The sequence below is a fragment of the Harpia harpyja genome, chromosome 10 (assembly GCF_026419915.1).
Source record: "Harpia harpyja isolate bHarHar1 chromosome 10, bHarHar1 primary haplotype, whole genome shotgun sequence".
NCBI lineage: Eukaryota > Metazoa > Chordata > Aves > Accipitriformes > Accipitridae > Harpia > Harpia harpyja.
The window spans coordinates 27,387,099-27,399,574 of record NC_068949.1 but is presented as its reverse complement, the minus strand read 5'-3'; the positions used below and the strand labels follow the sequence as shown (position 1 = coordinate 27,399,574).

At 42.1% G+C, this 12,476-nt stretch overlaps 1 protein-coding gene across 1 annotated transcript; it reads left to right on the top strand.

The window, feature by feature from the left end:
* Positions 1–1,994: 1,994 nt before the first annotated feature.
* ANKRD1 (ankyrin repeat domain 1) lies at positions 1,995–10,772 on the top strand. The gene is made up of 9 exons (XM_052799998.1): positions 1,995–2,145; positions 3,768–3,947; positions 5,765–5,902; positions 5,993–6,100; positions 6,751–6,849; positions 7,966–8,064; positions 8,209–8,307; positions 8,472–8,570; positions 9,839–10,772. The coding sequence occupies exons 1-9, from the start codon at positions 2,119–2,121 to the stop codon at positions 9,947–9,949; spliced, it is 960 nt and encodes a 319-aa protein (XP_052655958.1). The 5' UTR covers positions 1,995–2,118; the 3' UTR covers positions 9,950–10,772.
* Positions 10,773–12,476: the final 1,704 nt, after the last annotated feature.

Below are 12,476 nucleotides of genomic sequence, written 5' to 3'. Positions count from 1 at the left end.
ACCAAGTTGGTGAGGGGCCTGGAGCACAAGTCTTATGAGGAGCGGCTGAGGGAGCTGGGGCTGTTTCGTCTGAAGAAAAGGAGGCTGAGGGGAGACCTTATCGCTCTCTACAACTACCTGAAGGGGGTTGTAGTGAGGTGGGTGCTGGTCTCTTCTGTCAGGTGGCTGGAGACAGGACAAGAGGAAATGGCCTCAAGTTGCACCAGGGGAGGTTTAGATTGGATATTAGGAAAAATTTCTTTACTGAAAGGGTTGTCAGGCATTGGAACAGGCTGCCTAGGGAAGTGGTGGAGTCAGCATCCCTGGAGGTATTTAAAAGACATGTAGATGTGGCACTTGGGGACATGGTGGTGGACTTGGCAGTGCTAGGTTAACAGTTGGACTCGATGATCTTGAAGGTCTTTTCCAACCTAAATGATTCTATGATTCTAAGAAAAAGCCAAACTGAGCTGCCTTTTATGATAGAGACACATAGCAGGAGTACAAAACTGCTGTGAAAAAAAGCCTGGCAGTGTGATTCAGGACATACCACGGTGGGGGAATGATAGCCTGGCTGTACTTAGGTTTGGAAAAAAATGTTCTGAAAGGTTCTATTGCTGCCACATACTCTATTTTAGTTCCGGGGCTCATCCTCTAATGTCATATATATTCTGAGTAGTAAAGGAACCACCTGATGTCCAGCTTCATTTCAGGGAAAGGGAGGGCATAGGTATGATGGGCACTAGAAGACAAGTTTGGATGTACTCAGATTACTGGGACATAGTTCAGAGGAGAGACACCTTGAAAGGTCAGTGTCAGGAACGCAGCATGCTAATGATGCTAATGATACAAACAACACCCAAGATAGTTAGGTCTTGATTTGGTGAAGCACTTATGTACATGTTGTACTTGAAGCACCTGAGCAGTTGTATTCATTTCAGCCAGGTGACCTGGATGCCTACAGCCGGGCTTATACCTCACCAGACAGGAGGTCCAAGCATTGCAGAATGCTAGAACTGATTTTTCTTGGCATTTATCCACACTCTTTAAATGCAAAGATTAGTGCATCTTCCTTTTATAAAATTGCCTTCTGCTGGTGTTCATTCTCCTGCTTCCAGGCTACTCTGATTCATGGCACAAGAAAAGCTTTTCCAAAGGACTCAATAACTCCTCTTCCACAAAACACACACATCATCTGTATATATTTGTCTGTAACCCATCTAATCTCAAAAAATGAACAAATCACTTCTGTGCCCCTATTCTCTGATATCCAAAAGGAAAATATTGACTGTGAAAACAGCATTAGTTTTACTTTTTTTGGCATAATAGGACATAATCTATTATTCTGCTTATGATGACTGAGAAAGTGCCAGAAAAATGCAAAGCTTGCTGTTTTGAGATCTTACACTGATTGTAACTTATCACGTCATAGGCCCTTTTAGCACCAGAGACATCATTCTGGTTTAGCAATCCCTTCAGAGAATTCCTCCAACAAATATAGAAGACTGCCATCATGATGAGAAAAATCCTTTCCCCTAAAACTGTTTATCATCCAAGAATAAATAGCAATGAAAAGAATGGCTTTCCGAGACTTAAGGGGTCATAATCCATTTATTAGGAAGATATTACTACAAGTATTGTACATAAGCCACTTACCCTATCCAGTGTCTTACAGTCATCTGAATGTCAGTTTAAAAACAAATTAAAAAAAAAAAAAAAAAAGAAGATGAAGTTATAGTGCTATATCAACAGACAGCTGTCCTAGTGGGCACTGGGAACACAGAATGATTCACATTGCTGAGCCGTGCAGTCATTGCCAAAGGAATGATGAGCTCACATTTCATTCCGATTCACATACTCGGTGTGGTTAGACTGTGAGGCTCACCCTTCCTCGCCTAACTGACGCCCCCCTCCCTGCCTCGACACCAGATCTGGCTCGTTAACATGTCTGGAATGAGCGCGAGCCTACCTCTCAGCTGGCAAGCCCAAGGGGCATACTTGGATTCCCAGGTTGGAAGATTATCTCATCCAGGCACAGTTCTCCCAAAGATATATAAGCAAAGCTAGCGTGGTGGTCCCTGCAGAGCTGCCCTGAGCATTTGGGAGTTTCAGCCTTACAGCCTTCAAACACCAGCAAATATGATGATGATGAAAGTAGAAGAGCTGGTAGGTACAACCTTCTTTCATTTATTCATAATCACTTTTCTTTCTAGACTGTCATTATATTAGGCAGAGAGAGACAACAACCTTTGTGGATCCTTGAAGTGATTTAGCAGGTTACCAGCACTGCTGTGCTAAGGGTGCAAACCCTGTACATACTGTATGTTACCCCATTATATTCTCACTTTAACTTTTCCTTGGGAAGGGAGCTCACCGCTGATAAAACTACATAGCTGTTTGGATTTTGCATCAGAACATAGTTCACCAGGAAGAAGTGACTGACCAAAATTTAGCTATGTATTTTCATTTGACCTTGATTTCAGTTTTTATTTATTTAGAAGCTACTAAGTTAATTATCACACTGAGTAATTCCAATCTAGTAAGGGACTGGGAGGAGGTATCAATGCAGAGAAACTAAAGTATTTTCTAATACTAAACAAAGAGTTTAGTAATAGTATTATTTTTTAATAATAAACTAACAGTTCCTAAACCCACTGCTGTTCACGGTATAACAAGCCTTTGAAAAGTAATGTCTAAACCAGACCACAAGTAATGGGACATTCCACTGCAGGGTTCAGACTAAGAATGCCTGATTTGATCAATAAACTGGAAAACAGGAATGATCCAGTAAAACACTGGAACATAATGCAGAAACTGCTTTTTTTGCCAGATGGCTATGTTAAGGTGCAACTGCCACACAGCCTAACTAGTTAATGCTGTCTTAAATTCTTTGGCAAGGCCCTGACAGTTTCTCTAGAGTTAAACTCTACAAAAACACGATTTTACGAGGTGATTGAATGGGAAGGCAGTCTAGGCCACATGAATTTACTGAACCACTCTCAAAATACACAACAGCTTCTACCAAGTTTAACAAGTTATCTCTTTGTACATACTTAATTGAGCTTCAGAAATATTTCTGAAAGCTATTGAAAGCTGTGCTGCTGCGCAGCATCACATAGCTTCTGGGTGGGAACTACCTTCTGCTATTGTGCCGAGTGCTATAAATGGGAACTTTGGTACTGACAGTGATGGGTAAAAGAGCCTTGAAATTACTCAGCAACCCAATTTAACTGCATTGGATGGGTTTCAATAAAACTGTAAGGTCCCAAGGGAGAAAGCCTCTGCTCCCACTCTACCTGCTCAGTTCCCCTGCTCAACACTTGCAGGGTGGTGGTGGCTGGTCGGGGTGACTTTTTTCCACCACAGCCTTTTACAGACTTCCGATGAGTCTGACATGCTGGCGAGTGAGCAAACAAGAAAACCCTGAACAAAAAGGATGCTCTTTCCAATTCTCTGGCTTTTGTCAGTACAGCAGTACCTCAGCCCCAGCCAGGCAGGGAGTTAGACTGTGAGCTGGCCTCATGGATCTTGATCTAGGTCCTGAAGATGCCAAGGGGGAGTTGCTGCGTGGATGTGGGAGGTCTGCCTGCAAGCAAGACTGCTCTAGTCATTCATGTACACAGTTAATCCAGGCACAGGCTGAATGAGGTCTGCACTCTGTCTGTCACACACTCCTAGAGCAGGACAGGAATGACATGCAGTTAGCCCCTAGGTAATCCATGTTCCCAGGGAGTGGCTACTGCAGTCATGAAACTGCTGCTTGTATTATATCATGTTTGCTTTTACAGGTGACTGGGAAGAAAGCCGATGATAAAGAGACTGGCAGCTTTCTCCCTGAGGACTTCAAAAATGGAGAGTATGAAGCTGCTGTAAGATTAGAGAAGCAGGAGGACCTAAAGACAGTCTCTGAACACTCACTGACCCGAGGTGATCTGGCTTATGAGAAGGAGAAAAAACTAGAAGCAGAGGTAGGCTCTTGGGTTTTGTGCTTGGCTTTTTATCATCCTGTGTGCGCACTCTGTTGCAGCCCTTGAAGTTTTGCCTCTTTCTAAGTTAGAAATACATGCATGATGAGCTAGATACACCCTTGGGAGATTACTACGAAAGGAGGTTGGTCTAAAGTCCATTGAAAGCCATGGAGATCTGCTGAATCCTGTAGCCTATGGATGCAGGCAGTAACACTGTGAAGCAGAACCCCAAACTCCCCCTATAACGTTTGACTGAAACCCTGGGGGCTCCCTCCTGCCCAGAGTCCTCTGCTGCTAGTTGTCAGTAAGCGGGGGGAGCAATCATAGCCAGTAAGACACCTTCAGCTTGCACATCTAATGACTGCCACCAAAAATAACGAATCCAAGATAGATATGAGTGCATTTCTGAAGCCAGAAGCCTTATCTACCATGAAAACGTTGTTTTTTATGAAAACACTGCATTATGCTTACTAGCACATTTGGGAAAAACAACTACAAATGAAAGTGATACTGGTCTACAGAAAAGTACCATTTTATGTTCCTGGAGCATGACAATTCTCCCTATATCCCTAAGAACTGATGCTTTTTTCCTCCCAAATACAGTAGCTGTAACTTCTTAAATTCTTTGGTGAATAAGCAACCAACTGGCCTAAAAATTTAAAGTGATTTGGGAACGAAAGAGTCTAACTAGCTGGGGACATAAGACTCTGTTCTGAAAAAAGAAGGGTGGGAAAGTGAGCCTTAGAAATATTAAAATAAACACTACTGACCTTCACCTTCAACAGAGAGCGTTACTTGCTACAGAGTTTTTTTGAGTTCCTCCAAAACAGGGTCCTAAGAACTTTTTGGGTTTCCAGTTGATCCACAGTCCACTCAGCAAACATAATTATTTTTCATTAAGTCAGTGATCTGCAGATCAAACCCTAAATGCAGAGAAGAATAAAAAGAAGAGGTGGAAATAAGTGGAATAAGAATTCAGTTGAAAAAAATGTATATCATATGACAGGGTCTTACCAATGTATTTACCCTTAATGATACCATGGGACAGAATTTGTCATCTGTATTCCCCCTGAGTTCCCCCTTGCTTGTGAATCCCCCTCCTGAAGTCAAGGACACCTCATGGTACCTGGGATCTCAGATCAGGCAACACATTTGCCCTTGATGTTAGCAGTGCCCCACACTGTCTTCATGCAGGGATGCTTTTTACAAGCAGGCTTGAAGAAGTCTTAAACATTTATTGAACTGCCCCTCCAAGGATACTGAGGACATTCTTTGTAGCTTACCAAAATGTAACACTTGCTGACTGAAATGCTAAGAATGGTATAAACCTTGCTCTTCACTTAAGGGTATATTTTTCATCAAAGAGGATTAAGTTACAATAAATCAGGGGCTGCATCATAAAAGTGGTTGAAGAAAAAACGGTTGGTGGAAGTCAGCTAAAACTGCAGGGGCTTCCCAGCTCTCATAAGCTGCACATGAGATTTCTTAAATTGTTGGGCCAGAAAGGACCGCAGTGCTGCTTTGACTCCTGGCCTATATTCATGCTATCTAAGCCCCCAACATATGGCTAAAGCAGCATTTAGGAAGAGGTCCAATGATGTATGAAAAACTATAGATGACACAGAGTTTCTCACACGCTTAGTAACTTATTCTAATGGTCAATTAGCCCTAGCTGTAAAAAAAAAAGACAACTTATTTCAAAGTTCATCCAGTCTTAACTGAATTCAGCTGAATAGTATCACACACTGTCCTGCCACTCTGAAAGGGAGAGGTAGTCACACTCTGCTCAGCTTGCTGGCTTCCCTCATTTATTTCAGCTGAAGAAGAAGAAATTAGAGGAGAGGTCAAAACTTGAAAACTTGGAGGATCTTGAAAAAATTATTCAGCTGAAGAAGAAGAAAAAATGCAAGAAAGTGAAAGCGCCCATTTTAAAGGAACCTGAACCAGAAGTTATTGTAAGTTATTTCAAAGTACCTTCTTCTAGGAAAGCATTGATGGGGTTTTGCGCCACACACATTTATGCCCTGTATATTTCTTTCCATCAGACAGGACCAGTGGATATACCCACATTCTTTAGAGCTGCACTGGAGAATAAGTTGCCAGTAATTGAAAAATACCTGTCAGACAAAGGGGATCCAAACATCTGTGATGAGGTACAATTTTCCTTCTTACTGCTAAGCCTGCTACAGAAGAGAGGTTATTGCAGTGTAAAAATAACTTTTACCACTAGGTTTTGTAGCTTCTACATTTATGAGGAGAAAAAAGGGTGGGGGGAAGTAAATAAATGCTGGAAGTTTTGTAATGATAAAGGGGCCACTGGGACCCTTTGAAGTACTATTACCTCAAAAGAATCTTTATATTTAAAAGAAAGCTGTTGGTGCCCAGGAGACCCTGATTTTCTGTAACTGGTGATCTTCCAATGCTACAGATGAAGAGACAAGAAATTTGTCTGCAGAACAACAAAAAAAGTGATGCTGCCTGCCCTCATACTCCATAATGCATAAGCTGCGTTTGAGAAACACAGCGTAGCATGTTGGACGGGGGAACTCAACAGGCATCATTTTAAATTTGAATGCCATACTGCAGATATTTCTCACACCCTTTAAAACGCTGGGTAGGCAGCTCTCAGCTATCAGGATGCTATTAAAATTTAGCAGATTTCAGGTCTCAAAAGTATTAGCTCTTGAAAATGAATCAGCATGAAGTATGTATTTGCCATCATCCTAGGGAGGAGGGGAGAAAAGATTTAAAGATATCTCTGTGCCATATTTAATATCTGACTTTGCACTGTTTTAATTGCCAGTACAAACGCACTGCATTGCACAGGGCATGCTCTGAAGGACATCTAGAGGCGGTGAAAAAGTTGGTGGAAGCTGGAGCCCAGCTTGAACAGAAAGACATGGTATGCACATCAACTCATACTTCTTTCAAAAACCTGTTTTATAAGTGCCAAGAGATGCACTTACAGAAGTGCTTCACATAGAAGAGGAGCATTAAAAGGCCTGTAAGTTTATCCTTAAAATAACACTGTTGAGAAGAGGTTTCAGGAGGGGGTGTTTGCCTCCCTTTGCCAAAATGGTCGCTGGAAAACACAGGAAGCAGAGGAACAGTAGACTGCCACAAACAACAAAGCCTAACTTAGGGTAAGAGAGCTGAGGTCAGGCTACCACTTCAGCCTGCTAGCAGGTGGTGGAGATACCACTGTCCCACGCATGTATCCAGGGCTCAGTGCAACACGTACATTCTTCTCCACCAGGATTTCAAGGCTGCACTCCAGAGAGACCCCTGCTCTTCCAGAATGCCAGCCACAAGGGTAGCTGAGTATCAACAGCTTCTGCAGCTGTTTTTTTGCTTCTCCTCTCTGAGCTCTTCCTCCCTTTGCTAAACAGTTGGAACGGGCCAGCCTTGCTCCCCCTCGCTTAACCCAGCAGTGCCCGGAGTGTAAGAAACAGGAGGAACAACAGGCAGAGTGAGACCTTCAAGGGCCATTCCACCCGTCCCGGCACAGCTGAGGGCAGAGAAACAGAATCTTGTAGAGGAAAAGGGTTCTAATTCACTTTGTGGACCTGCATAAGTTTGGCTGTTTTTTTTCTAAAAAGGAGAACTATTCTTTCCCTTGAGCTTCATTTTCTATGCATTTTAGAACCCAAAAGGCATCAAATAAAAAATATTAACTAGCACATACCAGCCACATACCTGGCTAAAGGTAACTTCTAAGTTCACAGAATAGACAAAACACATCCTCTCTCACAGCAGCGTTGCCAGGATCTCTGTCTTTAAGAGCAATATGCAGCAAGTGTGAAGAGTGAGAAACTCACAGAACTAAAGAAATTAGGGCAAAATAAGAAAAGCTGTTACTAGCAACAACTCAGTGATCACAGTGAAGTGCTTTAGGTTAATTTGCATGAAAACTATTTTTGGATTAATTTAGAAATTTGATCAAAATGTTTTGTGGTTTTTTTTTTTTTTTAATATAATGATGAATTAAATTAGTTTCCATTTGTTTTTCCTGCTGCAGCTTGAATCTACAGCCCTGCACTGGGCATGCCGGGGGGGAAACCTGGATGTTCTGAAATTCTTACTGGACAAAGGGATAAACAGAAATGCAAGAGACAAGGTATGTGTTTCTGGGACTCTGCAGCTTTTTAAATTGGAGATGAAAAGCTGACCCTTACTCCAAGTAGGTCATTTTTGGCAGCCATTCTTGAAGTGGTCTTTACCTGTTCCATGCCACTGACTGCTTCCTCCTCCCACCGCTCAGCTGCTCAGCACCCCTTTGCACGTGGCTGTGAGAACGGGCCAGTATGACTGCGGGGAGCACCTCATCGCCTGTGAAGCAGATCTCAATGCCAGAGACAGAGTAAGTACCGACAACTTCTTACCTGTCAGCTATCAGGTAGCATCAAGCTGCTGCCTGCCTCAATAGTTCCACGTGCCTGTAAAAAACCCAGCTACGCAGTTGGGGCTGGACCACGGTGCTGGACCGGCGGGACTGACACTGTGGTCCATGTCTTGTACCTCTAGGAAGGAGACACACCGATGCATGACGCTGTGAGGCTGAACCGCTACAAAATGATCAGGCTTCTGATTCTGTATGGAGCAGATCTAACTATAAAGAACTGTGTAAGTAACAGCAAAAAAATGCAGTAATTCAAAACGCTTTAGAATAAGTTTCCCTTCAGAGCAGTGTCATAGGTTTCAAGGCCGAGAGTGACCATGGTGAACAGACTTAATTAGATCACAGTTAATTAAAGCAGAGCTGACACAGGGAAAGTATAACTTGGGTGAGGTCAGGGAGAAGAGGAAAAACCAGTACCTCTTCTAAAACCAGAACCCATCAGCTGCAACTTAAACCAACATCTTTCTATGATTTATTTTAATTATACATATCATATGTTGAAAAGATATAATGCACAGACACTTGCTCTCTGCACAACTCCTGGGCTTCAACCACCACTGAGACAACAAAGATCTTAGCTTGTCAGAGAAATCTCCTTTCTGTTAAGCCCACAGCTGATGGCGAGCCCAAGCACTACATCTGGATGACTGGCTGTTAACCTGACCGTTGGGCAACAAATCCCCGTGGCTCGGCAGAGCTTCAATTTAAGAAGACCCACACCTGCCTGTTTGCTCACAGCCACCACAGCAGCAGCAGCAGATGCATTGCTGGAGTTGTGACGACTTGTTAAGATACAGCACATCACAGACCCTTTCTCCCAAACCCAAACCAAGCAGCAGTGAGATGGACTGTGGGTTTTACCACTGCCAGTCAATGTTTTTGATTGGCAATTAATCAAAACTTCAGGGGGCAAGGAAGAAACCAGTCACTGCAGCACTTTGCACCCCCTATTCTCTGCCCACACTCTCCAAAGCAGGGCCACTCCTGGCATTATCCTTCATCAGAGTATGAAAACGATGAAAGGTACAGCCCCGAAGGCCAAAGACTTGCTCTCTCAGGCTTTGTCTGCACACAAAAGTTGCTCCTACTTAATTTAGATGTGGTTCGTAACCTAATTAAACGAGTACAAACTCTTATCTGAATTCTCAATTAAACAGAAGAGTGTCTTACTGAGGTTTCATCTAAATGTATTTCTAATCAGTTTAAACTAGATCAAAGAAACACCTGCATGCTCTGCTAGTCACAGTATTTGCTACTATGGCTTAGACTCACTGAAAGTCAGGGAGATTTCATCATGAGTCTGACCAGGACTGGGACTAGATCTGTAGAGCAAAAGGACTCTGATCTCAGGGAGGCAAGAGTAAGTCGGACCCTGTGCGTGCAGAAGGGTCTCACATCAGGCAGATGCACTGTAAAAATATTTAGGGAAGAACAAAGGACTCGGTAATCACTGGCTGAAGTTAAATCTTGCTTCCTCTGCTTTTTTAACCAGCAAGGGAAAACCCCTATGGATCTCGTTCTTCAGTGGCAGAACGGCACCAAAGAGATATTCAACAGCCTGAAAGACAATTCCTATAAGAGCGTCCATCTAGGCAAGTTATGAAGAGAGAAACCAGACTGCTCTCTTTTTGCTGCGTTTAAATGCTTCATATGAACCTGGAGGAAAATAGCCCTGAACATAGTATTTTTATTGAGAATATTTATGGTACTGGATTATTTGAGGCACCTTCATTGAAAACTGCAAAATGAACATGCAAAGAAATTATTTTAAAAGGCAGTTGAGTGTTAAAATTCCACTGGTTCTAAAATGGCTTTATTTATTACTATTTATTATTTATTTATTTTAAAAGTAATTTTTAATGATTCTCAGTATTATTTTAGCTTTTTTTTTTATAGAGCTTTACCTCCTAATGCAATCTTTGCCAGCAACATAAATCCTTTTATCTTAGATGGCAGTATTTCCAACTACGTTAGCAACTTCCCTTAAGCCTTCCAATAGCTCTAAATAGCGAATACTTGCAACCGTTGCCTTGCCTCTGCCAAATTCTCACTATTAAAATAATATGTTAAATGAGTGGTGATATGTGGAAGTGCAATGGAAGGTGGTGTACTGAGGTGCCAAGTGGATTTAAAGAAGCAGTTGAGTAACAGGGTTTGCACAGGGTTTGGCAATCATCGTTGATAAAGAGCTCGAGGACAGAGCTCCAACCATCACGTAATTGTTTGGACTGTGGGATTCAGGTGCAATGTTATGAAGGTGAAAGGAGGCAGTATCAGGAATGTGAATTTTTTTTAAGCTAGACTACTATAAAGTCTGATGATTAAAGAATGCAAAAACAGATCATGTATATTTGTAAATTTGTACTGCTTTTTCTGTACATTTTGTACTGACCTATTTCAGATTAAATAAAGAGTGGTTCTTTTTATTTGCTGGAGTGTGCTATGGAGTTGTGAGCATGCACAGGGTAATTCTGTCTCTTTCTTTAAAGAAAGTTCACATCTTGGTCTTGTAATATTCTTAAAAACTCAAAAAAAAGTCTCAGCTGCCTAGAGCAGCCAGTCCTTGAGCTACCTCCCTGCCACTGTTAGATAAATGCCATCTATTAATTATTTTGTTAAATGGAAACACATATACAAAAGCAGAAACACAGTACTTGAGTAGCTAGGAAAACAAAGTTACAGTTTTATTACTGAGTTTGATTTAAAATCTCAGTTTCTCAGCAAGTCAGTACTTACTATGTGGACCCCATGAGACACCTTCAGTTACCCAAGCCAAGGGAGAGGCAGAGTCCTGCTAGGAAAGGCAGGCACCTCTCCCTTTGCTTTAGCAGAAACAGAACAATCTTAACAGTGCCGCTAGCAGGGGCATCAATGTCCAATTTCATTAGGACATTACATGCTGCATTCAGTTAAAATTCTAACGCCCTATGGGGTGGCATCCCAGCAAAATACACCACAGGCTCCCACACACCTTCACTAACCCATGTCAGTTGGCTTCTAGCCAGCAGGCTTTACAGTCTGGCCAAGGCAATGTCCAGGGCAATGAGGTGAGGTCAGGAGTGGGCAGTGATGAATAGTTGTTACTGGAGTGCCAATTTTGGAGACTAAGTGAATTTACAGAAACCCCACAGAGGAGCATGCGGAAGAAACACCTATTCTGTCTGCAGCCAGCTATCCTAGACTTAAGGCCAACAGCCTCAGACAGATGAGACTTTTCTCACACAAGGACCATAACTCACGCATGTCACCTTGCCAGCTGTAGGCTTTATTTGTGAACAGACTCTTCTCCATAAAAATTACAGCACATCTCTGCTCACTGCCCCTGCAAGCCACTACTTCACTACTTGTTTCTGCACAATTACCCGGACACTGGGAGCATGCTTTGCAGGAAACAGAAATTACATTGGTGCTGGCTAACTCGGTTTGTTTACCATCCTAACTGAGAAGCAGTTCAATTGTTCAGGCACCAAAGTGGCCAGAACAATGTGCTTCAGGAAACTGCGGGAGAAGAAACTTTTCAATCAGTTCCTGAAACACTGTATCTATGTAAAGGGCAAAGATACAGACTGTAAATTTTTTAAATCAAGTCAAACAAGTAGCAAGAAGGATCTCTAGCATCTAGAGACAAAAGCCTCTTTCCATAAGCTAGTTACCAAACAACTTCTGTCATGCTCAAGGTAGGTTATTCTCTGGCCAAGGCAAGATAGTATGTCATTCAGAAAACTGCACCAGACAAACACATTTTGCTGCTTCTCTGGTTAGAGCATCATTTTGGAGGTAAGTCCATAAATGACAAACTACTCTGTGTGTGTGTGTATATATATATATAAAAAATATATATATATTTTACATCCCAATACCTATAATAAAAGACTCAAATCACAAAGTCACCAAGTAAAATAATAACACAAAGGAAAAATATTTCATTATTTGTTGCATGAAGCAAAAGCTGTTGTGACTTATACCAGCATTATATAGAACTGTTAGTCTACTGAGAACTTCATCTACTCTGCTCAGTCCAGTTACTAAGAGCTCAGAGATGACCCACTGCAAGATTTCTGCAATATTTTACATGCTACAACTTCCACTTTGCAACTTGTTGTCAGATGCAAATAGAGAACTGGAATATT